Raw genomic sequence first — 26,954 nt, forward strand, 5'->3', positions numbered from 1 at the left:
TCTTTACTAGTTTATATAGATGTTTGATGAAAAGATATCGTGTGCTAAAAAGGATAAGCGGGTAATAACTACGTTTTTCAGACGGGAGAGAGAAAAATAAAAATGTGTGTGTTTTAACATTTCATTTATATCCCGTAGAATATTCTTTTGTTATCCGTCACCCGTACAACAAGGGGCAAATTTCCGCACACTAATTAATTAAATAGATTGCTGACAAATAATAATGGATTGAAGACAAATTGTGGTAACAAAAGTGTCTAGAATAGAATGTGGATAGTCTATTTACTGAGTGTTGGCTTCGTCAATTACTTGTCTTTTATTGATTTGTTAGGTATAATCCCCATTAGTTTGGAAAACTAAATTTTTGACTAAAATTTGTTGCAAAATTGAATAAAAAATTGAATTGGCATATCATTGAGTAAAGAGCATGATTTGGCTTTACAAAGAAGACCATTGTAACCTTAAAGCTTTGACCTCTAGATCGAACAGCCTCTTCTTTATAAAGATAGTCATGCATCTTTCAACACAAATACCTCTAACCTGTCTTCGTCGGCACTTCAACTACATTAATTTAACTAATATAATCAATTCATAATGAATTCTTCGTTAACATTGCTCATTTGAATACATCAAAAAAAGAAACATAAGGAGATGTTCCTATTGGCTGAGCTTTTCTTGGTAAAAATAAAAAGGCAATTTTGTTTAAAAGAGATGTACGGTGACGAAATATTCAAAAACAAGTATGAGGCAACTAGTTACGTTGCTTTACCATACAGTCTGGAAGTTGAAGCTAAACGGACAGGAGGAAATTTTTAAAAGCTGTTATAATTATTACATCTCACCGTTGCCAGTGTGAGAAAAGCCCGTTTTTTCATAGCAATCGCTTACACTTTCTATTCTATAACTATTAAAAGTCCTAAGTTTTCTTTCTTCCGAGGTTCTGGTGCAAATTCTAGACTTTTCCCGGAGAAACTCGTACGATTTATCAACTTGTAGCAGATTTGCTTGAATAACTTGAAGCATAGTCTCCTATTCTGACCACAACCACCTGATGGAAAGTAGACGGAAAAATCTATTTTTTGTGGTATTGGATATTTACGGAAAAACTAATTCCTTTCCGGGGAATTCAAATTCCTTGCCCCATGGGAAAGCACAATCCCCAATAAAAAACCAGTTTTTATAGCCACATTCAATTATACTAATGGGCTTAGAAATTTGCTGTCGCCGTGTTTTTGACAGATTCTCCAACTGACAACTCTCAACTTGATTTCATAAATTGTCAAGTCAATCATCGTTGCCAACTGGAAGCTCCTTATACCTACACCAAGAAGCAATTCAATTTACATTTCAATCAGTTGATTAGTCTCCGATTACTTCGTTTAAAGAAAGCAATTCTTGGAGAACTTGCCACAAAATTGGATATTAACAATATAGTAGAATTATAATTGCCCTTATAATACAAACCAAAACAGTATGATTGATTCCATTCTTCATGGAATTCGGAAAAACCACCTCTAAATCTCACCACTTTTTACAAAAACTATTCTGGTACATTCCGATATACTCTCCCCCAAAAGCTTCGTCTTCTTGGTGTTTTATTCCACAAAAGTTGAACTAACTACAAAGCCCCCCAAATTGAGTTTTAACCAACCCTACCATCACTGAAATTGTTCATCATCAAAAACAAAGAATTGGTTTGACCGGTCTAAAGCTTAATTGAAGACTAACCACAATGATAATGTCTTAGTTCAATATTCGAGGATTATTGTTATTGTTGTTCGTACGGAGATTTCTCCCTAAATTACACAAAGTACAATAATTCCCCTTTCTTGTTACAAATTAGTGTACGTATGTAGCACCTGATTAGTTTATTTATTTATTCATAGTCAGGCCAGAAAGTAATTACCAAGTTTAGTATTTCCGACCGCCCCCAAACAGGAACTTATTCCGAGCAAAAGTAGTTTGTATCCTTATACGAAAAGAAGATGTAATTATTACTACTAAAAAACAGACAATATAAAAGCCCCCGAAAAAGTAACTGCAAAATTCATTTGTTGAAAATTTTCAAACCAAGACAAACCAAACCAAACCAAACCAAACCAAGAAAAATATGAAATTGTTATCCAAGGTATTTGTTACTGCTTTGGGTCTTACTTCAATTGTCAATGCCGCTCCAACAAGTAGTAGTAGTGCAGAAGAAGCCCAAAAAACTGTTCCTGTTGAACTTAGTATCGGTGTCAAACAACTTCCTAACATTCACAATGATTCAGCTGTCGATGCTAATGCTGTTGCTAAAGGTTATTCTTTGGTAAATGTTTCTTTAACTGCTAGAGGTTTAACTGGTATTTTGAAACTTAAAGAAGCTACAAACATTTATGGTTACGACTTTGAATACTTGAATTTGTCAGTTGAATACCAAAGTGATACAAGATTAAATGTTCATATAGAACCTACTGATTTGACTGATGTTTTTGTTTTGCCAGAAGAACTTGTTGTTAAACCAAAACTTGAAGGTGATGCTAAAACTTTTAATTTTGAAAACTCCGACTTGGTTTTTGAATATGATGAAGAAGATTTTGGATTTGAAGTTTTAAGAAGCTCTACTCGTGAAGTATTGTTCTCCACTAAAGGTAATCCATTGGTTTTCTCCAATCAATTCATTCAATTCAATACTACTTTACCAAAAGGTCACTCAATTACTGGATTAGGCGAATCCATTCATGGATCTTTGAATGAACCAGGTGTTGTCAAAACATTGTATGCCAATGATATTGCTGATCCAATTGACGGTAACATTTATGGTGTACATCCAGTGTACTACGACCAAAGATATAACACAAACACTACACATGCTGTTTATTGGAGAACTTCAGCTATTCAAGAAGTTGTCGTTGGTGAGACTTCTCTCACATGGCGTGCTCTTTCTGGTGTCATTGATCTTTATTTCTTTAGTGGTCCAGATCCAAAAGATGTTATCCAACAATATGTTTCTGAAATTGGTTTACCTGCTATGCAACCATACTGGGCATTGGGTTACCATCAATGTAGATGGGGTTACGACACTGTTGAATCACTTGAAACTGTTGTTGAAAATTTCAAAAAATTTGATATTCCTTTGGAAACCATTTGGTCAGATATTGATTACATGGATGGATACAAAGATTTCACCAATGATCCATACAGATTCCCAACAGATAAATTTAGAAAATTTTTAGATGATCTTCACAATAACAGTCAACATTATGTTCCTATATTTGATGCTGCAATTTATGTTCCTAACCCAAACAATGCCACTGATAATGATTATGAACCATTCCACTTGGGTAATGAATCAGACGTGTTCTTGAAAAATCCAGATGGATCATTATATATTGGTGCAGTATGGCCAGGATACACTGTATTCCCAGACTTTTTAGCCAACAATACTCAAGAATATTGGAACAAAATGTTTAAAGATTGGTATGAGAGAATTCCATTTGATGGTATTTGGACAGATATGAATGAAGTCAGTTCCTTCTGTGTTGGTTCATGTGGTACCGGTAGATATTTCGATAACCCAGTTCATCCACCATTTGAAGTTGGATATTCTGGTTCTGATTATCCATTAGGTTTTGATAAATCGAATGCATCTGAATGGAAATCAATTTCTGAAGCAGCAGCAGCTACTAAAACAACCACCACAACATCATCTTCAACTTCGACATCAATTGATGGTAAGAACACTTTAGCTCCAGGTAAAGGTAATATCAACTATCCACCATACGCAATCAATAACAACCAAGGTGATCACGACCTTGCCACACATGCAATTTCACCAAATGCTACTCATGCCGATGGGACTGTTGAATACGATATTCATAATATATATGGTCTCATTCAAGAACGTGCCATTTACGAAGCATTATTGGAAATTCATCCTAACAAGAGACCATTTATTATTGGACGTTCATCATTTGCTGGATCTGGTAAATACATGGGTCATTGGGGAGGTGATAACTATGCTGACTATTATATGATGTACTTTTCTATTCCTCAAGCTTTATCAATGGGTCTTTCTGGTATCCCATTCTTTGGTGTGGATGCATGTGGGTTCAATGGTAACACTGATATGGAGTTATGTTCTAGATGGATGCAATTGGCTTCATTCTTCCCATTCTACAGAAACCATAATGTTTTGGGTGCTATTCCACAAGAGCCATATGTCTGGGAAGGTGTTATGAACGCAACTAAGACATCCATTAATGTCAGATATTCTTTGTTGCCATACTATTACACTTTGTTACACGAATCACACGTTACTGGTATTCCAATTATGCGTGCTTTCAACTGGCAATTCCCTTACAGCAAAGAATTGGCCGGCGTTGATACTCAATTTTTCGTTGGTGATGCATTATTGGTTACACCAGTTTTAGAACCAGGTGTCAACCATACTAAAGGTGTTTTCCCAGGTGAGAATGCTGTGTACTATGATTTCTACACTCATAAGAAACAAAAATTCACTGCTGGCAAGAACGAAACTTTGGCTGCTCCTTTGGGTCACATTCCATTACACATTAAAGGTGGTAACATCATTCCAACTCAAGAACCAGGTTATACTACCACTGAGTCAAGAAAGAATCCATTTGGATTGTTGGTTGCCTTGGATGCTGAAGGTACTGCTTCTGGTAAATTGTATCTCGATGATGGTGAATCCGTAGATGTTGAAGAAGCATTATATGTTGACTTTGTTGCATCCAAGAATAAATTGGTGGCATCTGTTTTCGGTGAATATGAAGTTCGTCAACCATTGGCCAATGTTACAATTTTGGGAGTTGATTCTGAACCTAAGAAGGTTTTGTTTAACAACGAAACAGTAAGCCACAACTACGAAAATGGTGCTGTGTATCTTACTGATTTAGAAAAATTCACCAAAGAAGGTGCCTTTGCTGAAGAATTTAGTATTCAATGGTAAACAGGAAAATGTCCAATTGTGAATTTATAGTTTTCTAGTCGTAGCTAATTTTCTTTCGTGTTTTCTATTTCTTTCGTGTTTTCAAAATAAATGAAATTAGAATTGTTTCAGTTTACTTGTAATTAAAGTTTTAAACTACTGTTGTTGTTGTAGATTCAAAAAGATAAGATTTATAAACTCTAAATAAAAAGTTCCTTCCAAGAAACTGTAAAAGTATAAAGTAGGTTCGTGACCATCTTGACATCATATTTCGTATGTTGAACTCGTCTCCATTGTCAACAAAAACATTATTAGGGTCTGTTAATTACAAAATTACCCAACAATTCAATAAATAGTAATTGAACCCCACCTCCCCTAGTTTCTTAATTACATTCAATTAAACGAGAGAACAGGAACAAAGACTAGAAAGAATAAGTGACCACATAGGCTAAGGGAAAATAGCGATAAAACGTGGGAAGAAGTTGAAGTAGTTGAAGAAGAAGAAAGATTCTCAAAACAACACAAAAAAGTATATGCAGCAACGCCAAAAACTATAAATGAACACAAAACCTAAAACAGAACTCAGATCGAAGTAAGATCGTGTAAAACTCAAAATTGGATTTCATGTTAAGTTGAGGTTTTCGATTATTTTGAGTTATATGGAACAGTAGTATATTATTTATTGAAAACCGTGAATCATTTCTAACGGGATACTAGAAATTAAGGAAAACCTAACACCAACAGAAATATATATCTATGACACCCCCTTTTAATTTCAAATCCCAGTCAAAGCCTTTCTGTCACCTGATGAATAAAAATCCATCACCAATAATTAAATGCACAACTAAGTTTGAGGCGTTTTAGAACCGGACACAAAGCATAAAACAAACAGCCATGATTGACAGACTGCAAAATGAGATATATACGTGATTCAAACTGGGTTGTTGTTTTCGGTAATGAAGATAGAAAACTGTTCAATTTCTTGTAAATACGAAAAAAATCATCTGATTTATACATCTCCACCACGCCGTCAAAAAGGGATGCCCCGCCACCACTACTCCGTATTCTGTCATAATAAGAAAGCCGTACCAAGAGATGCAAAGTGCCGTAACTGTCGGTTCTTCTTGCAATACCTTGACCATAGTAGTTATGCAAAAATTCTGTTCTTTGTTGAGCTATTTTCTGTTAAAAGTACGTTTTTGTGTATCTTCTGGATATTAACACGAACAAATTCTAAGCTACCAATTCATACCAAGAAATATTTCATAATTTGAGAAAGATAATAAACAATAACAACCCTTGCTGTTCAATATTATTCTTGCGTACCGGTAGTCTAACTGTTCAGAATTGAAAACAAGGTTAAACGATTTATGTCAAGTTCTAAAACACTTGTAGTTGACATATATCAAGTATAAGTGTTTTGTAGGTTAAATTAAGTAAAACTATATTCAAAATAAAATAGAAAGATTTTCTATTACATCATTGAAAATCTAGTGTCCATTTGTATTTGTTTAAGAAATTCTGAGAAAGTAAAATCACTAATCATAATTTTAAACCATACAGATTCGATGGTATGTAAAAAAAAATATGTTAAAATTTCTTTAGTTCAAGGCACATAGTATTTATTGTTGTCATTTTTACTAATAGGCTGTGTGCTATTTTTATCCCTTTTGTAGTGGTAGTGATAGGGCTCAGTAAAGGAAGAAATTTTTGTTTTTTTGTGCAATTTAGTTTTCTACTTCTATTGTTCCTGGATTGTACTAATAGTAATATCCTGTTGTTGACATTGATTAGCTACTACTACGTAATACTTTTTAATGTCGATGATACCATATCTCTAAATTTATCAATATATATTAAGCCCCTTTCTCTTTTTTACTCCTTTATATATTTATAATTTCATTTTCATATTTGTTACTTTCTTCTTCATTTTTCTTTCTATCTATTTATCTTCCATCAACTTTTATAATCATAACACGTTCGTTCAGCCCACCCCCCTTTCATAGATTTGCCATCCCTTCACATCCAGTCCAATAACTCATGATTGAAAAACTTACTATTAAGCGATCCCGTCAAAAGGTTATTGCTTATTCAGTGATAATAATATGGCTAATGATAGTTAATATTTGGCTATTAAACAATTATCACCTAAATTCATCCACACTCACCAGACACGGCAATGGTGATAATTTGATTGATGAAGACGATGATCTGTCATCATCATCAGAGTATTCTATTTATAATGAACTAGATACAGAAAACTATCTAGGTCAGCAACACCAAGAAGAAGATGTACCTAACTCACAATCAACCGATAACTCATTGATAAAGCCAACATCACCTGCTAAAAATTCATTTAAAGATGATATCACGATTAAAATCTTACAAAAGCATCTTCAAAAACAACAAAATAATCCAAAAGATATTCGAACTAAGGATAGTCATGCAGAAATTTATAATCAAATATTTGAAAATCATCCACAAATCGATACAATATTAGGGAACTTAAATTTTAATCAACGATGTCAATTATTTTTCCAAAATTTATTTATTAAAGATAACAATTGGATATTAAATGTTAAAGATAAAAAAATTAAATTAGAAAATAAAAATGATTTTAAATTTAATGATTTTAAAAAATCCCATTTAAATGAATTTAAAAGACAATTTAAAACTATGAAAAAATTACTTGAACCTAATAAAATCATTCATAATAAAGATTTTGATAATTCAATAGAATTTCAAGATTTTATTAAAATGAAATATGAACAATTTTGGAATCGTACCATGACTTATGAACAAAAAATTGTTGATTCAATATCAATATTAAGAATTTTTAATAAATGTTATCTTATTGAGGAAGCAACATCTACTACTACCACCAAAAATAATAAACAAGATTTTATAAAAGATCAATTTAAATTGGTTGATGGGATTAGAAGAGCTCTGAAGAAGAATCCATCATTACCTAAATTCAAACCCACTAAACAAGAACAAATGGTCAATTTTGATAATGAAAATCTAAGTCCATCTATATTGGAACATCGTGTTTATCCTTGGTTATCATTTGAATACCCTGTATATGAACGATGGACGGGGAAAGTACAATATCAACCTCCGAAAATGGCCAATTATGTTAAAGATGGAAATCAAAAAACTACCAAAAAGACTAAATATAATAATGACAAGTATTTATCATCATTTTTCTTGAATCGATTAAAACAAAAATGTAATGGTCGAGGACTTGTTTTATCAATTAGTGATCTTCATGTTGATGTCACAGTTCGATTAATTCATTTATTACGAGCTTTAAATAATAGATATCCTATACAAATTGTTTATTATGATAATTTATCAAAAGAAACTAAAGAAAAAATCGTTACTGCTGCTAGAGAAGTAATGTCTCATGTACCTAAATCATTTGAAAGAGTTGCCAAATATTTCCCTGATGATTATCTAGATAATGATCAAGGTGGATTACCTAAACAAGAAATATGGTTTATTAATACTTATAATGTTATTCATGCCGATTATAAATTACAATTTAGAGGATTTGCCAATAAATTTTTAGCAACCTTATTTAATTCATTTGATGAATTTATATTACTTGATGCTGATACGGTATTAACTCAATCACCAAGTTATTTTTTCAATTTACCTCAATATCTAGAAACAGGGACTTTTTTCTATAAAGATCGTACCACGTATGAAACTCGTCCTAAATCAGATTCAATATTTTTTGAAAAATTAGGACCATCAGTGATAGATTCAGTAATGTTTAATATCCCCATTATGACATCATATACTTTAAATCGATCATTTTTCAAAGGATTATTTCATTATATGGAGTCAGGATTAGTAGTTCTTAATCGAGATATGCATTATTCATCATTTTTAACCATGGTGCAAATGAATTTTTTTGAACCAGTAAATTCAAGAATTCATGGTGATAAAGAGATTTTTTGGTTAGCAATGGCTATTAATGGGAAACAAAATTATTATTTTGATGAAAATTATGCTGCTGCCGTCGGGGTCATGACTCCCGATATAGAACGTACTAAACCTGATAAAACTTTACATGAATCAAAAGAATTATGTTCACCACATCCTGGTCATATTAGTCATGATGATAATTCATTAGTGTGGTTAAATTCCGGGTTTTTCTATTGTGGACAAAATGATAAAGTTAAATTTGTTGAAGAATTTAAACATAAATCTCGATTGAAACATCTTAATACTTTAGAAGCATTTAAAACATTTTATTATTCTCCATTAAGAATTGAAAATGCCATTATTCCACCAATGGATTTAGACATTTGGGCGGCAAATAATGAAGATGAACCTGCTAAAGGTTGGTTTGGAGATCCAAGATATTGTAGTGGTTATATGTGGTGTGCTTATGATAAAATTGGTGGTAAAACTAAATCAGGTAAAAATACTCGTCTTGAAGGGAAAATCATAAATTTTGATGAACAAGCTCAAGATTTATTTAATTATTATGGTGATGTATGGGTAGGAATGGAATAAAGTGGAGCCACAGTCACAACACAGCATAACACTGCATTTGATAAATAGATTTGATAAATTAGTATTTAACAGCCAATATATATATAGATATAGTACAATTGTTTGTAAAAAAAAAAAATCTTACTTTCATATACAAAGCTTACAAGTGAAGTATTTTTAACAATAATATTAATATATACTAATAATTTATATATTAAACCTTGTAAACCTATTTTATAAATAATTTATCAATTTCTAATTGCAAAAGAAATCGATATTCCTAATGTTGGTTAATTTATTGATTAGTAAATAGATAAATGAATTCCTTAATTAAATTGTTATAGTTTAAGTTTTATCTCAAACTATGACAATAGGAATATTTAACTATTAGATGTAAATAATGCTTAGGCACAAAATCAAACTTCACAACGGCATATCATCCCCAAAGAAATGGTAAAATTGAAAAAGCAAACGGATCATTAAAAAAAACTCAAGGTAGAGAAAAGAAAAGAAAAGTAAAGAAAACAAAAATTGTTGAGAAATGTGTAGAAGTATTTATATCTGTTAAATGTAAATGGACCGAGAGAGGAGGTTGGAATGTCGAAGGAGAAAAAAATAAGGGAGAGCAAATATACACGATAACTACTACCACCTTTAGTATAATCTCGACATTATAATTAATAATAACTCTTCTTCTTTTTTTGACAGAGTTAAATCATAGACACTTTTGGACAAAGCAATTGATTTTCAAATACTATCATGTCAGTTATGAAATGTAATTGCTGCCTTCAATTGAAACAGTATTTCAAACTTCCGGTTGTTCTGCGATTTATGGATCCGAGAAAATAGTCATTTTTTCTTCCCCCCTCCACCTCGATGAACAATTAACTCCGTTGACCTAACTTCTTCCCCCACACACAGCACATACAACCCATTTCTACTAACTCAAACCTCCAACCAATTCTTCATTGACCATAATTCCGATATTTCAATGTATTACAATTTAAATCATTTCAATTTCAATTTGAAACCCCGTTGATTAATTCCTAATCTGGTTCAACTGACCGTGAAATGAATACAAACTTTATTCTATAACATGAGTTCAACATGGATTCAACCAACATGGAGAGATATATTTTTCAAGAATATAAATAAGCCATGATATAACGCATATTAATGGAGTTGTTTTTATTTGTTCACTTTTTTTTTCTTCTTTATATCCCCCAACATATACAAACTTCCCAAATATGACTACATTTTCTAAAACTAATTTCAAATCATTAAACTACAATTCATTTCGTCCTCATTATCCACCATCATTTTATAAAATATTAGCTGATTACGTCACCAAAGTGGAACTGCCACTTCCAATCAATTTACCAATTGATAAAACCATTGATTTAGGATGTGGAACTGGTGTTGCTACTTATCCCTTATTAAACATTTCCACTAATGTTATTGGAGTTGATTTATCACTGAAAATGATTGAAACTGCAAATTCATTAATTGAAAAGAATTTACAAACATTGGGTATTAATAATTCTACTCTGACACCGAGAATTAAATTTATTACTGGATCAGTTGAAGAATTTGTTAAACAACAGCAACAAAATAAAGATCATAATATTGCTTCCACTCTCGAACCCAATTCAATTGATTTAATAACTGCTGCTCAATGTATTCATTGGTTTCAAGATTATGATTCATTCTTCCAAAATTGTCATCAATTATTGAAAAATGATACGGGTGTCTTAGCATACTTCTTTTATAATGACCCGAAAATTGTTGGATTTCTGGGACCAGCACGTGAAGACATCCCCAAGGAAGAGATACTCAAGTTAAGCTATCAAGTATATAATAAATATGTTTATGATGATGATAATTATATTGGTCAATATTGGGAACAACCAGGTCGTAATATTTTGAAACATTTTTGTCAACAAGTTAACGAAAAGATCCCACGTGACCTATTCACCGATATTGTTATCAACACATTTAAACCATCAATTGAAAAAAACAATAGTGGTAGTACTAGTATAGCCAATGAAGAAGTTGATTTGGATTTAAAAAAAATTGGAATTTCAATTCAAGATTATATTGATTATATTTCAACTTATAGTGGATTCCATAATTATAAAGAAGTTACTGGTAAGGATGATTTATTAACTAATGAATTTGTGAAAGAATTGATTGAAGTTACCGGTTGGGATTTAAAAAAGACTAAGATTGATTTAGTTTGGAATACTGGTTATACTTTTATTAGAAAAAGAAAGAGCACCTAAACTGTCTAGGTGGTCTTTAATGTTTATTTGACTATTTGAATATATTACTTGATATTTAATTTTTAATCGTTATAATAATTTCTGTTTCTGTCGTTTACAAGTTTTGTCTAATTAACCTCATTTGTGGGGTACCGGAGGTGGGAGAGATATAAAAATAATACCATAATCCACACAAACCCTTTTTTTTTTCTTTCTTTCTTTCTTCTTTTTCACAATTTAGCATCTTTTAATTGGTTTTTTATAATTATTGACTTTAAAGTAACTACAAGTGTAGTAAATTGTAATGACTGTCACCTAATGAACGGGATGGGGACATTCTCGTCAATAGCTGCAATCAGCCACCCAAACCAATCTTAACTCACCATTATCTTAATTAATTGATTGCTTGTTGGAGTGAAATCCTATATCCTTATCCGGTTGCATCCATTCAACACCTACTCATTTCTTTATGATGAGATAGTAAGTTGCACGGTGGGGATGAATCTGTGTCACAAGTCAACTAATACTTGTTACTTTGTGATGAACTGGCAAGTGGTACGAGTGGGTGAAGCTCCTTGGTGGAATGATATTATATTAAAGTTATTGGTTGAGAAGTAAGATTGTAGTAAGGTTAAATCACACCGTAATTCTTCCGAGAATTAAAATCTCTGGAGAAATCCTACAACTAACAATATATTTACATATTATTAGGATTAGAGTATACTGTACAAGCAATGGTATATTCTTGATTATTGTATAAATTATAGTAATAGTATATTTCCAAAGTTTAGTTTATATATTCAATACTTTTAAACTGTAGACGTTTGTTGGAATTTGGGGAAAATCCACAAAAACCCTCGAAACAACTCTCTCAACAAAAACAGCAATCAACACAATTCCAACAATTCCGTTGGCATATTTTTTTTCTTTCTTTTGTTGGCCCTCGTGTTCTTCGTCGTCATCGTCGTCATCGTCCCATTTGGCTGCCACAACACAACACCCTTCTTTCCTGTCCTTCCTTTGCCCGCCTACAACGTTCCTTCCAGATTTCCTTCCCCTCCTTGGACTAATTTTTAGTACGTCACGTATGAAAAATAATTCCTTTCGTTGAATTTCGTAATATCAACAAAACTGATTGCAACTGCCCCAAATTTCAGCAACTCAAAAAAAAAAAATACAACGTTTTCTTTCATCAATCTTTCTTTCATTCTTTCTTTTAAATCTATACCATTAGGATGATTTTCAAACTACCGTTAATCCTTTTGAGATTGTATATCACATCATTTATAATTTGGATTTTCCAAACAACTATTCTTCCACAAACATTAACTAAATTAACCAATGTTTCAATCAAGACTCAAACTTTCCAACATTATTATCCATATACTTCATTAGTCAACACTCCTAAAAATTCCAATTCCATAAACACTATAACTAATTCAAATATAACATATATAATAGCTCACCCTGATGATGAAGTAATGTTTTTCGCTCCATCCATAATTGAATTGAAAAAACCAAAATATAATAATCAAATCAATTTAATTTGTTTTTCTAAAGGAAATTATATTAAATCAATGGATGAAATACGTCAATCGGAATTGATTCAATCGAGTAGAATTTTAGGAATTGATCAAGTTTCGATATTGGATTATCAAGATGGTATGAATGAAACTTGGCAATTGAATGATATTGTACAAAGTTTACATGAAAATCTTTCACCCACAAATAGTGGTAGTGATACTAATAGCAATAACAAGCCATCAGTGTTGATTACATTTGATGATCAAGGAGTATCAAATCATCCTAATCATATTTCATTATTTCACGGTACGAAGAAATATATTCAAGAATTACGACGCAAACTGGAAAATAAGAATAAAACCAGAATAAAAACTACTACTACTACTACTATTAATTATATTGACATTGATAGTTCCAGTTCAACCAAATTTTATGTTCTTAAAAGTTTGAATTTTTTTGAAAAATATAGTTTCACAATACTTGGTAATATTGAAATTTTATTTAATTATATTTCATTATTAATTAAAAAATTTATAAATATTAATATTAATGTTAGTTTTTTTAGTAATCAAATTATTAAATCAAAATTTGATAATAACAACAATAATTTACAATTACAAAATTTAAATGATATTAGATTTTATTCTGATTTGAATATGCTTAGTTTGAGTTATGCAGCTATGGCTTATGGACATTTTAGTCAAATGGTCTGGTTTAGATACGCTTGGTTATTATTAAGTAGATATCTTACATATAATCATCTCATAGAACAATAATAATAATAGTAACCTCCTAATTTATACATTTTTGAATCCAAATTGTTGTTGACACCAATTAGCACCATGTTCAAAATAATCTTTTTTCGAAATACTAATTTCTTGTAATAATTCCAGTTCATTAGATAAATTAATACCTCCATACCAACTTAGTTCATCACGATTTATATCATATTGTTTATCAAATATATTTACTTTCCAATTTGACGGTAATTCTTTTCTTAATTCACCAATTAATCGAGTTTTAAAATTAGGTATATTGGTTGACCCTCCTGATAAACAAATATTTGCCAGTAATAACGGTTGAGTAATTGAAGGACACGCCATAATACTTTCAACTATTAAATCAGTAAGATTTTTGAATGGAGCATTATTAAGTAGACTACTTGATGCAGTAGTTCGATTATTATCAAATATTATTTCTGGATGGAAATAAGTTTCTGGAACGGTAAATCTTTCATCATAAAGTTTTAATACTTGGGTATCATTAGGTAGTTTTTGCAGTGACATTGAATTTTCATTTTTAACAAACCCTGTTATAGTTAATTTGAAATCAGGTAAAACAAATTCACACATTAAATCATGTTTATGTTGCAAATCTTGTTGATAATTTGACAGTGATATAAAACAAGTAGATTCTTTGATTGTATTAATCAATATTGGATCTTCAGATATATCATAATGACGAAACAGAATCATCTCTCGTAACAACCCATTCAATAAATTGCCACCAATGGGTAATTTCTTCACTGCAGGCCAATGGATTTGTTGATATATCATTGGTACTATCCAAGTTGAATTGAACCCAGAATCAATCACTAACACAAAATCATCATTAATTTGATTGGTATCAACACTAAATGGAACTAAACTAGGGGCAATACATCGATAATATTTATTGAATCCATATTCTTCAAATATTATTTGATCAGTATTAGTCGATAATTGTGGTAATTGATATGGTTGTTCCGTTAAAATTAAATGAATATCATCAGGATCAATGACTTTCCCCCTCTTGTGTTTCTGTAGTGATGATGATGATGATGATGATGTCGACTGGGACTGATCATTAGTTTGTAATAATAAATTATCTAAAGTATAATCCCATATTGGTTTTTCAGTTTCCCAAGAAGTTAAATTATTTTGTTCAAATGGGCGTCTAAATTGAATTCCAGAAAAATTGTTGGTATGTGATAAATATTGGTTCCCAACATGTATTATCCCATCTTTAGTTTTCGATATTGCATTGGTTACTTTAATTGGTGTAGAAGTATCATTACCGTCATCATCACCAGTATTGAATCCAGCTTTAATAGTATATGATCCATTATCTATCACTAGTTTTTGAAGTTGTTCTGGCATGGAATAGGGAGTTTTAGAAGAATGATGTAAAGAAGCCACCAACTTTGATAGTATGTTGATTATTTTTTTTTTGGATCTAGCCAAAAATGCATCCAGAATTTCGCATTTGAGTTGATTTTTTTAATTTTGACAACCAAATTTAATCTACAAATTAACCCAAGAAACTGAATCACCTCCTTTTACTCTGAATAGAGTAGTCAAATGTGGATAGTGGATCTTAATTCAAGGAAGCATTCTATTTGAAGGCTTAATATTAGGCTTGGGTGGTGGTTGTGGAAGCTATTGTTCTCCCTTGAAAAACCTGCTGCAAATATAAATCCGTTAAAAACTGAACAATTTGAAAAGAGTACTGAGACAATAAAATACTCAATAGTCATACAGTTAGATTCAACTGCAAAAATCATTTCAAACATATCATAGCTTTACTATTAAATTAAAAGTTTTCCGATCAATTCATCTCAAATCCGAGTCTTGCTTTGATTCTCTACGTTACTTTTGGCACAATATCTTTCAAATCAACTTCAGTCTAATCTTCTACACATGAACAATCTCATTCTTGCATTGGCGACTAGTTAGTTTTGATAGATGGGTTGTAGTTCTTCAAATCTTAGAGATCTGGTTTAATCATTTTTTTTAATTCCGAGATCGCAAACTTTACAACCTTTTTTTTGCTTCTTCTCTTTGTTTAGATCTTCATTTCTGTTCCAAACTATTGATTATCGTTGTTGTCAGATTCCCACAATTGCATTCTCCATATGTGAAAAGAAAAACATTATAAACAGACTTACCACTTCTTTATTTGCTCTTTTTCTTCTTTGGCTATAAGCATATCATAATGTCACCCAAATATAAAAATTATTCTGTCATCAATTATCTTGCTTTCAACTATGCTGGATTTGCATGTGTTGCAATAATAGTTTTCCTTTCTTCTACTCAACCATTTTTTATCAAAGAAATCATTGGCATTGATCCCACTACTGCCACCACTTCCACCACTTCCACTAGCAAAAATTCAAAAGATGGGAAAATTGGACATATTGTTGGAGGATTAGGGTTCATTGATGAATTAACTGCCATGATAGTAGCACCATTATTAGGAGCATTGAATGACAATTTAAATTCAAAACAATATAATGGATCAAAATTAATTCAAAGTTTCAGTTTTATTATTATTGCCATTTCATTATTTGGATATGCTGTATGGTGTAAAAATCTTGTTCCAGATATGTTTATATTTCGAAGTATATTTGCCATTGGGGTAACTGGATGTATGAGTATGGTTACCGTCATACTCAATGAATTGACAATATCTGATTTTGAATTTTGGCGTTCAAATAAGCAAGTCACTTCACAATACATTCCTTTAAATCAAGAAGAAGAAGGTGAAGATTCTGATGAGCAACAACAACATACTAGCCCAGACACATTAAAGAAGAATGGGAAATTTGCTGGTTTAATGGGAGTTTGTACTGGTTTGGGTGCCATATTCTCTGTTTCCGTTTTTGTTACATTGCCAATAAATTTGGGTATGAAAAACGCTTATTTGGTGGTAATGGGTTTTGCTTTACTCTCCTTTGCAATATTATTTTCCTTTTTGTATAATGTGAATGGCAAAGATAATACTGACAACAACGAAAACGACAACAACGACAACAACAATAACGACATCTCTACGAAAAATGAATCATACTTTCAATTATTGATCCATGGCTATGAATTTTCTAAACACAATAAACAAGCACAATTAGCATACGCTGGATCATTCGTTGCTAGATCAACTACAGTTGCCACTGCTATGTTTATTCCATTAATGGTTTATGAATGGTATTATACCATTGGACAATGTAAATCAAATAATGATAATGAATGGGCTGGTAAATTGACTTGTCATGAAGGTTATGTATTTGCAGCAATCTTATCAGGAGTAGCACAAACAGTAGCATTAATATCTGCCCCTATATGGGGTTATTTGGTCGATGCTAGAAGAATTGGGAAATGTAATACTTTGGGATTGGCAGCTATTGTTGGTATGATTGGTAATTTTGGTTTGAGTTTGATTCATTCATATTCTTCAAATACTTATAATCCAAAAACTTTTATCTGTTTCTTCATGATTAGTATTATTGGATTATCACAAATTGGTTTAATTATTAGTAGTATGAGTGTATTGAGTGGAATACCTAATGCCCATGATATTATGGGGTCATTGAGTGGACTCTACAGTTTCTGTGGTGGTATAGGTATTATGATTATTAGTTCTTTGGGTGGTTATTTAAGTGATCATTGGATATTGGGCCCATTTTTTATATTGGGATTGTTTAATGTTGCCTTGTTGGTGATATATTATTCTTATTCTAGACAACAGAAATCAGGCAATCTTGTAGTATAGTTTTGACTTCGTATTTACGAGTTTTTGTTTTTTTTGTTTTTTAAATTAAATAAAACTAAATTAATTTGTATTACGTATATATAAAAGAATAAATAAATTAAAAGATATCATCTTCATGGAATCTGGATAACGAATTCGTTGAATTTTGTCGTCCATCACTAAAGATATTTCTTGGTCGGTACTGATGAGCTGGTTCTTCTGGTGCTTCATCTCCAGGCATTATAAACGAATCATAATCTGAAGGATGGAATTCTCCATCGTCACTAGTACTACCACTGCTGCTTTGATCATCGTCATAATGTGAACTGAATGCAGTATGTGGACGATAATCTTCACCACCACCTATAACACCACCAGCTATTGGGTATGATTCTTCATTGAAATTAAAATCATCAGGGTTAGCCAATGGATGACCATATGAACTCATTCTAGTATGCTTGGCTGAATTAGTACCTGAAGTAACACCAGCAGATCCATCGGCAATTGTTGAATTTCTAGCTGCACTTGAAGTATTATTATTACTTCTAAAAATCTGGTCAAGATTATTTGAATTGGTTACTCCTCGATAAACAAAATCATTATCAGTGTCATTATTATTACGACCAGTGCTTCCATAACTACCACCAGCTTGTCTTTCTAAATCATCACCATTACGATCTAATCTTCTGAAAATACCACCGGCACCAGCACCAGCACTGGCACCTGCGGCACCGCCACCAACAACACCCCCCAATAATTTCGAATTTGATGCATTAGATGTCCCAGACCCGGAATTACTAAAAATCGATTTAAACCATCCCATTTTAGAATTTTGTACCATGTTGTCACCAGCATTATCATGATAAATGTGTTTGTTGTCTTCTTCTTCCAATGGGCTTTCATCGTCATCATCATCTAAATCACCACCATCACGACCAGCTATGAATTTATTGAAATCGGGTTGTTGATTGGTCAAGTTGTTACGTTTACGTTTTTTCAAATATAAGAAAAGTACCACCAAAACACCAAGGACAATAGATCCACCAATTGAACCCACTAATCCTCCAATAAGTTTTGAATTTCTCTCTACTGTGCTTTGTCCTGAATTACCGGATACTTCTGCTGATGTGGGTACAGCTACAACTGTTGTGATGGTAGTGTCAGGGTTTTTGATGATAGAAGTGTAGGACGATGTAAATGATGTAATAGAATTGCCTTTACTGGTGGTTGGTGAATCGGTGATAGAAGACGATTTGGACGTGGTTGTTGAGCTTGATCTAGTTGAACTTTGTGTGGTTGAGCTTGATGATTGGTCAGTTTCAGAAGATGAAGAAGTTGACGTTGATGAATCTGAAGATGAAGAAGATGCAGACGTAGATGTAGATGAAACTTCTGATGATGATGGAATTGAACTTGTAGTGGAGCTAGAAGTAATAGTTAATGAACTTGAACTTGAACTAAAGCTGGAGCTCAGACTAGTAGTAGAGCTGGGGCTAACACTGGAACTGGAACTGGAACTAGCACTCGTGTCCAGACTAGTAGTGAAGCTGGAGCTGGTGCTAGAGATGGAACTCAGACTAGTAGTGGAGCTGGGGCTGGGGCTGAAACTAGAGCTGGTGCTGGAACTAAAACTACTACTGGCTGTTGTTGAACTTGAAAATGAAGTATTTGACGACAGTGAAGTATTCAGTTGAGTAGACAGAATACTGGAAGATGTTGTGGAGCTAGAACTGGTGGCTGATGACGAAGTTTCTGTAGTGGAACTGGAAAACGCTGTCGATGAACTTGAAGATGTGGTTGAGCTTGGGCTGCTACTAGCACTACTACTTGTTGTTACGTCGCTGGTGCTAGGTGTCAGAGATGATGAGCTTGATGAAGTGGAACTTGAAGATGTTGTTGTTGCAGAAACCAGTAAGCTTGTATCACTTGGTGAAACAAATGAGGTATTATTATCTGACATTGTTGACAGTGGTGCTTGACTTGTCGAAGTTGGTGATTGTGATTGCTGTGATTGTTGTGATTGTTGTGATTGTTGTGATTGTTGTGATGGTTGAGACTGCTGTGAAGTTTGTAAACTCTGTGACTGTTGAATACTTGTGGTAGAAGCCGGCTGAGTAGAAATGGAAGTAGTAGGTGTTGACATTCTTGAAGACGAATTTTCTGGTGAGGATGAAAAAGTTTGTGCGGAATTTGGGCTACTATTAGAAGTGAATTGTGAGGTTGTTGTCGTTGAAAAAGAATTTTGGTTAGTGCTCATTAAAGATGAGGTTTGTTGTTGTTGAATGCTTGACGACGAAGGTGCAGTTGTTGATCCTTGTGTTGTCCTTGATGAAAAAGATGTTGATGTAGATAATAAATCTGTTGAATTTTCTCGAATCTTTAATTGTAAAATCTTTTTGGGTTGATTTAAAATTCCCAACATCATCTCCTTACTTATTATAATATATATATTTAAATGAACCTGAAATTGTGATTTATAATTTAGTATTGTGTGTTGTTAGTACTACCACGGTGTGAATTATTAGGGGAGACGGAGGGAAGGGGAAGAGGGGGGCGCGGACACGAGAAGGGGGGGAATGTATAAATCTGTGGTGGTAAATCTGTGAGATCTGGTGGTGGTAGATGAGTGATGACACAATAACAAACAGGGAAAAAATAAACAATCAACACAGAAAAAAACTAAAAATAATTCAAACGAAAAAAAAGGAAAAAAGAAATTTTCTATTGTCTTTGTGTAACTTTAATTGAATTACTAATTAATTAATTAGTTAAGAAAAAAATAATAAATGAAATTCTTGGTGTGTGGAAATGAAGTGAAAGTAAAATGGTCTTAATTTTAGAACAATTCGTATGCACAAGGGATGAAAAACATAAACAATAACAAATTAAACGAAAAGTTTATACCCAAGTTTACAACGGGATTGGTCTGTTGATAGTCTTTAGGTTGTTGATTAAAGGATCTCTGATTCTCAACAACAACAACGGGTATGTTTGTTCTTGAAGTTTTAGTATTGTTCAAATAGAATTTGATTGTTCTTTCCTCGTACGTTCTTGCCGTGTGTTTGTCGTCGTGGTGTGGTTGTGCTGACGTAATAATGTAGTTGCGAAAATCCCTAAATGTGCGGGAAAAAAGAAATGTGAACTCCTTTTCGTCTCTTTACAATTAATTGGTGGATGATCTTCTTGATTATTAGTGCTAACAAATTATGAGTAAGTTGATAGTGAATGCTTTGATAAGTGATGCGTGTATACCTCTTGGTGTGATTTTTAAAGTGTAGAATCTGACTGAATTGTAAACGAATGTGTTAGTGGGAACAGTGAACAAGTTGGCACTAATTAAAATGAAAACGTGGTGGAATTGAAAACGAATATGATAAATATTAGTTAACACCTTGTTATGTATTGTAGATCTTGGGTGAGTTTGTCTGCACCGATTTTGAAAGAAGAGTGATTTATTAAATCGACTTCTATTTGTACAAGAAGAAGAAAGTTGTTTTCAGAAGATATTCAAACTAATATATATATATAATTACAAACAGAATAAGGGTTGAATATTTATGTAAAGTGGCCACACTCGATGACGGCTTTGATGGCATCAAGTCAAACGAGTAACAAAGTGATGGCCAAACAGTACAGCAGATGAGACAAGATTTGACTTTTGTATAAGGGATCAACTGAAAAAGAAACAATAAAATAATACAATATTAATTATTAACTGTATCTGTTCTGAAATCTCCTTGAAGAGTTACAAACTAACATACACAAAACACTTTTATCCGTGTTAATCTCTGTTAATTTGTAAATCATACATGAATTAAGAAATGAAATTTTCAAATAACTCATTATAAATATGAAATAAACACATTATTATGATTGCTCAAAACCAAACCCATAGTGTAACCACTATAGAATGAAGAAAATCCTTTTTTTCAACAACAAAAAAATGGAGCACTTGCAAATTATTCAAGGGATGTAAAAAAAAAGAGAGATTTTGCTTAGAAAATCTAATTTTTTTTTTATGTTTGCTTATCTTAAATAAAGCCTAATATGTACAGTGAATTTGTAATGCATTACACAGCTATTATCGCAACGATCAACATTAAAAGATGTGTTGAATAATTACCAATAGTAGTAAAAGAATAACACGCATATACATATATAAATAGAAGCCGAAACGATTTACAGAATAAACAAGTTAAAAAAAAAAGAAAACTGATCAAACTATGAAATTGTGTACGATGTATCCAAGTAATACACAGAATTTTTATCCACAGAGCCTAGTAAACTTTGCGAAAGGGGGGGCTGGATAGGTAAGAAGGTTAAATGGTTAGAATTTATTTTCCCTTCTTTTTACCATGCAAAGTTTTTAAGACTTTAAAAAAAATAAAGGATCAAGAAAAAAAAAAAGGTTTCTCCTTGACTATTGGAAAGCAATCTTATGATATTGTGTATTTTTGGTATAACCGACCATACATGAAAGCTTGTTTTTCGAGGAAAGAAATTTCCACCCAAATGTAAGAAGGTTTCCACTGAGATAACTGCTATTGTTGAGTAATTAATTGCTATTCAGTATTATATACGTAGAAAAGATCTCAGAAACAAAGCTTTATAATACACATAATAAATAGAATAGGATGTTGTTGTCGGTCGTCGTGATAAAAAATCTGGAAAAGTAAGTTATAGAATCAACTTTGTTGTACTTTTCTCTCGTTTCTTTCTTTCTGATGATGCCAAAAACTTTATCTCCGAGTTCAATAACTTCACGCAAATGAAACTCTCAAATGGAACCCATGACAAATAACTAAAAAAGAATTAGCTTTTTTGTTGAATCGAACAGTGACACTAAAACTAACTGGAAAAAATTTTTTTAAGAAAAAGTGTTCGAGAAAAGGATGAATGGGTGCATATCCATCAATCAAATACATGGCAGATTGGTGATTTCTATTGTTGTTGTTGTTTTTCAAAAACATCACAAAATAACACATCAATGACCGAACAAACTATTGGTTCATTTAGAATCTTTCATCCCATCATTTGCTCTCTTCTTTCCTTGACAAAGCCCGAACAAGTGCTTATATATTAGTACTCTGCTTAAAAAGAATTAGAAAATAGTGTTTTAAGAAAAATTAGTAAGTAGAGGTGGGATAGTTTTTCCGAGATGTATTTCCGCATTTTTTTGTTGGTTTTTCCGGTGCCACACAGTTTTATAATAATTATAGCTGCAAAAAAAATACCAGAGATTTATGAATCGTAGTAAGATGGGTTAGAAAATGCTTCTTTTATTAGGGAGTTTGCAAGTCGGAGACAAAGAGTAGAATTCTATGTCTCTAGGTAATATTCAAGATGTTTAAGAATGTAATGTTAGTCTCTCTTTTTTTTTTTGGTTAGAAATTTAAACTAAAATTGATAAGAATTGAGCTGCATGACAACTTCAATTAACCAAACTATCAATTGAGTCTATTCTTTTTGATTCAAGTAATGTGACTGATACACGAGAATCTCTTCAGGAACAGAGCTAGATTCTGCTTCTACCTGGTACCCTAATCACATACAACACTCTTAACAAGTTGCAAAACATTACATATAACTAATATCACTTATCTTTCATTATTTACACTCCTCTACATATCTCTAACTATGTATATAGAATTAGAAAAGGAAAAAAAATTAAAAATTAAAAAATTAAAATGAAAATCGAGATAGAAAGGAGTGAAATTCTGTAAATCAAAAATAATGGAAAAAAAACAACAACAATACTAAATCATAATAATATCAACTAGTCTTCCTCCCCCATCTCATATCTAAAAACAAAAGAAGACAAAAAAAAACACTTTGCCTTTATACCATATCTTGTTGCTTATTATACTTACTCTTCAACCAATCTTTGAAAGCAAATAATAACATTTGCCATCCCATAAATAAAGTAGTAAAACCTAAACTGATGTTCAAAGTAAACATACTTGTCAACCCATAATATTCAAATGACAAAATCACAGGGTCAGTCAGTTCCATAAAAATCAACCCACCACATAACAAACTAAAGCTGACAACTAATTCAGTAAATGGTCTACTTGGTCTCAGTAAATCTTTTGGTACTTTTGCATTCAACATTAACATCAAATAGGTGATAAATCTAAAGGCACATCCTAAAACAAACATATTACCCCATTGAACATGAACTTCAGTAGATAAACTAGATGCTTGTTGATGCTTGGACATTAATATACCGGTCCAGTATATAGTCACAATTGGGAAGGGGTTAGGACTAAAACCGGGACTAGCTTTAATAATAGTGTTGTTGTTGTTCGTGTTGCTTTGAAGTTCTTGTTGATTTTGCTCTTCACCTTGGTATTGATATTTCTCCATATCAGCCATTGCTTGTTCATAACGCCAATCTTGTAATTTTAATTCGGTGATAACACCACATAATCCACAACCAATGAAAATAAATGCAATTGAAGCGTGTTGCAAATCTTTTGGTGACCATTCACCTCCAGCATTGGCTAAATGTTCCAAGAAAATATTAGTTGAGCCATAAAATAAAATCAACGAACTTTCAATCATTTCCATTGTCCATAATCCTTTGTTTTGTAACGAAAACCAAAAGCTTTGCTTTTTGGTTCTATCAATAAATTTATGATTCCATGCCCAACCTTTATTAGTGAATCCACCACAATATCTTGATAATGATAATAATCCATATGCGAAAAATACCCCACCTTTAATGAAATGTGCTAACAAGTTGAAAACAGTATTACCTTTACCATAGCAACAGAATGTTGCAACGCCAGTTGGAACCAAAATCAAAAAATAGAAAAAGTGACCCCAATTGAGTAAATTAAACCCTATTTTGGAAATCTTGTAGAATTTTGTTTGAGCAACCCAAGTTCTAAACTTCATAACTTTATCATAAAAGTTTGACATCTTGGAAGATGATGGTTTTTCTGAAGGAATAACATCATCAGTCGATGGAGGGCTTATCATTGATTGTAATGATTCTTCATCAGAAGAATTAGCTCTCATATGTTGATTATTCAATTGGAAATACTTATTGCCATCCGATTCTCCTGGTTCAATGTTTTTGATAAAGGCAAAAATCAATTGCAAAATCGTGGTGACAAATAAAATAATTACCATGCTATTATAGGCATTACCTGGATATAGATCAGGAATTGAATTAATGAAAATCGAATAATTCAACAATGAAAAAACAATACAACTTGAATGTATTAACAACATGGTCATGTAGCTTTTACCCATATTTAAATTATTGAATATTAAACTTATTGGATAAAATACAAACACAGAAAACAATCCAACAGCAATATGCAAATATAATGCAGGACGATGAGCACTTTCGACAGTGAAATACGTAGTAGTATTGTAGTTCTCCCAGAATAATCTTTCTTGGGGCAACAATTTAGTCTGCAAAATAGGAACTCCATGCATATGCTTCATTACATGAGGAATTGGCACTAATGATTCGGTTGAATTGATATTATCTGTGTTCTCAGTAGAAGTTGGCATACTTTCCAATGAATCAACATCCTCATTGTGGTGACTACCCAGCATCATATCTGAATGGGAATCCATATTCATATCAGCGAGTGATAAACTTGTGAAAAGGACTAGTAGTAAGGCAATTGGTTTCATAGTTGATACGTTGTTCGTTTGCTTGCTTGTTTAAGTGTATATGTGTATGTATTTCGGATATTCCGGTTTAACGAGATACAGGGTTTTTTCTAAGGGAATCAGTCTGCAAGGTGTATAAATGGATAGAAGGGGACGGCTAAATATTTCAACAAGTGATACAGATGATTGATTGATTGATTTTCAAAATAAATCGTAAAGAAACCAAGAAGTTAGAGAAATAAAGAAAAAGGCCAAAAAAACAAAAAAGAATAAAAATTTAGGTGTTGCCAGAATGATTATGGAATATATATGTATATTTAAAGTATTAATCTATTGTGTCAAAAAAAGTAAAAGTACAAGTAAAATCATACTTAACAAAAATAATAATTTGCGGGATGACTAAGAACAGAATTATTTCCGTGATGTTCTTTAACTAGAAAATCAAGAAAAAAAAAACAACACCTTTAGATTGCGCATAATTAAAAACGGAAATTAATAAACAACAACCGGCTACATAGAAAAAAAAAACCTCTTACTTCCGATGGCAACACTTACACACATACATTAACAATAAACGATTGATTCATAATCATTGATAGAAAAAGTGGAATGATTTTTCAATTACAGTAAAACTAGATTAAGGGATTCCCCCCTAGCTCCCTCAAAGATTAAATGTGTTTTACTATTGTAATCTCATGCCGAGATAGCCATTTTCCTCTTGCTATATGAAGTAAAAAGGTTCAGTAATCTATTGCGGATAAGTAGCTGTAGTCAATTACAAAAACTGGATGACTAAAAAACAAACATATATAAGCCATTGGCCATTGGCCATTGGCCATTCCATTCAAATCAAATCGAACAAAAGAAAATACTCAACTAAAACGAAAAGTTGTTGTTCTAATTTAGCCTTTTTAAGTAATGTAATTGATTCGGATGTAATGGGAGTAAAGGGAAATGAGACGGTGACTGAAGGTGATGATGACAACCACTACGAATTTGAATTGCGCACAAGTCCACCATCTGATCGGCACAAGTTTCCCAATAATAAGAATGGGGGAGAGAGTTTTGGTAGAGCAAATACAATTTTCAATATTAGTAATAATAATGCAACAATCATCTTCTGATTAGTAATAGTAGTATATGAGAAACATAAATTTTCAAATCCATTGGAAACCCTATTGTTGTTTCTTTACAGTTATAGCAGTGTTGTAGTTAACTGAAAACTAAATAGAATCCAGATTCACAATTGATGCTTTTGAATTGTGTTGCCAATTCTATACACCAGTTAACCAGCCAGTAGTTGATCTATGAACGGGCAAGCTTACTTCATTTTAGTACCGTTCTAAATGATCTTTTTAAATACACAAAAGACTAACTAGGTAAGATTATTACAATAATTGAGTCTTCATATGCAAGAGTAGTATTGAAAAAAAAAAAAACCACTCATCGGTAGTTTCGGAAAGAAATAGTAGAGGTTTTTTTTTACTTAGTTTAATAAATGTGCCGACCTCCATTAACGTTTCTTAATTCCGGCTCAAATATCCGACTTCCGTCTTTCACAAATCAACTACTGACAACGAAATACTATTATGCTA

The 26,954-nt window shown here is 32.2% G+C and overlaps 8 protein-coding genes across 8 annotated transcripts; 5 read left to right on the forward strand and 3 right to left on the reverse strand. All coding sequences in view use genetic code 12, as the record gives it.

Annotated features, from left to right (window-relative positions):
• Positions 1 to 2,110: 2,110 nt before the first annotated feature.
• Positions 2,111 to 4,951, forward strand: GCA1 (Gca1p; the record flags this gene model as incomplete). Its single annotated transcript, XM_718488.2, has 1 exon — positions 2,111 to 4,951. The coding sequence occupies one exon, from the start codon at positions 2,111 to 2,113 to the stop codon at positions 4,949 to 4,951; it is 2,841 nt and encodes a 946-aa protein (XP_723581.2).
• A 2,019-nt stretch (positions 4,952 to 6,970) lies between these two features.
• On the forward strand, positions 6,971 to 9,457 carry MNN12 (alpha-1,3-mannosyltransferase; the record flags this gene model as incomplete). The annotated part of the gene is made up of 1 exon (XM_718489.2): positions 6,971 to 9,457. The coding sequence occupies one exon, from the start codon at positions 6,971 to 6,973 to the stop codon at positions 9,455 to 9,457; it is 2,487 nt and encodes an 828-aa protein (XP_723582.2).
• Positions 9,458 to 10,683: 1,226 nt separating this feature from the next.
• CAALFM_C110310WA (uncharacterized protein) lies at positions 10,684 to 11,718 on the forward strand (the record flags this gene model as incomplete). Its single annotated transcript, XM_718491.2, has 1 exon — positions 10,684 to 11,718. The coding sequence occupies one exon, from the start codon at positions 10,684 to 10,686 to the stop codon at positions 11,716 to 11,718; it is 1,035 nt and encodes a 344-aa protein (XP_723584.2).
• Positions 11,719 to 12,932: 1,214 nt separating this feature from the next.
• Positions 12,933 to 13,997, forward strand: CAALFM_C110320WA (N-acetylglucosaminylphosphatidylinositol deacetylase; the record flags this gene model as incomplete). The annotated part of the gene is made up of 1 exon (XM_718492.2): positions 12,933 to 13,997. The coding sequence occupies one exon, from the start codon at positions 12,933 to 12,935 to the stop codon at positions 13,995 to 13,997; it is 1,065 nt and encodes a 354-aa protein (XP_723585.2).
• Positions 13,998 to 14,018: 21 nt separating this feature from the next.
• CAALFM_C110330CA (uncharacterized protein) lies at positions 14,019 to 15,359 on the reverse strand (the record flags this gene model as incomplete). The annotated part of the gene is made up of 1 exon (XM_718493.1): positions 14,019 to 15,359. The coding sequence occupies one exon, from the start codon at positions 15,357 to 15,359 to the stop codon at positions 14,019 to 14,021; it is 1,341 nt and encodes a 446-aa protein (XP_723586.1).
• An 835-nt stretch (positions 15,360 to 16,194) lies between these two features.
• CAALFM_C110340WA (uncharacterized protein) lies at positions 16,195 to 17,748 on the forward strand (the record flags this gene model as incomplete). Its single annotated transcript, XM_718494.1, has 1 exon — positions 16,195 to 17,748. One exon carries the CDS (start codon positions 16,195 to 16,197, stop codon positions 17,746 to 17,748), a length of 1,554 nt encoding a protein of 517 aa, XP_723587.1.
• A 97-nt stretch (positions 17,749 to 17,845) lies between these two features.
• CAALFM_C110350CA (uncharacterized protein) lies at positions 17,846 to 20,152 on the reverse strand (the record flags this gene model as incomplete). The annotated part of the gene is made up of 1 exon (XM_718495.2): positions 17,846 to 20,152. The coding sequence occupies one exon, from the start codon at positions 20,150 to 20,152 to the stop codon at positions 17,846 to 17,848; it is 2,307 nt and encodes a 768-aa protein (XP_723588.2).
• A 3,413-nt stretch (positions 20,153 to 23,565) lies between these two features.
• On the reverse strand, positions 23,566 to 25,380 carry CAALFM_C110360CA (uncharacterized protein; the record flags this gene model as incomplete). Its single annotated transcript, XM_718496.2, has 1 exon — positions 23,566 to 25,380. One exon carries the CDS (start codon positions 25,378 to 25,380, stop codon positions 23,566 to 23,568), a length of 1,815 nt encoding a protein of 604 aa, XP_723589.2.
• Between the last annotated feature and the right edge of the window lie 1,574 nt (positions 25,381 to 26,954).

The sequence above is a fragment of the Candida albicans genome, chromosome 1 (genome assembly GCF_000182965.3).
Source record: "Candida albicans SC5314 chromosome 1, complete sequence".
NCBI classification, from domain to species: Eukaryota; Fungi; Ascomycota; class Pichiomycetes; order Serinales; family Debaryomycetaceae; genus Candida; species Candida albicans.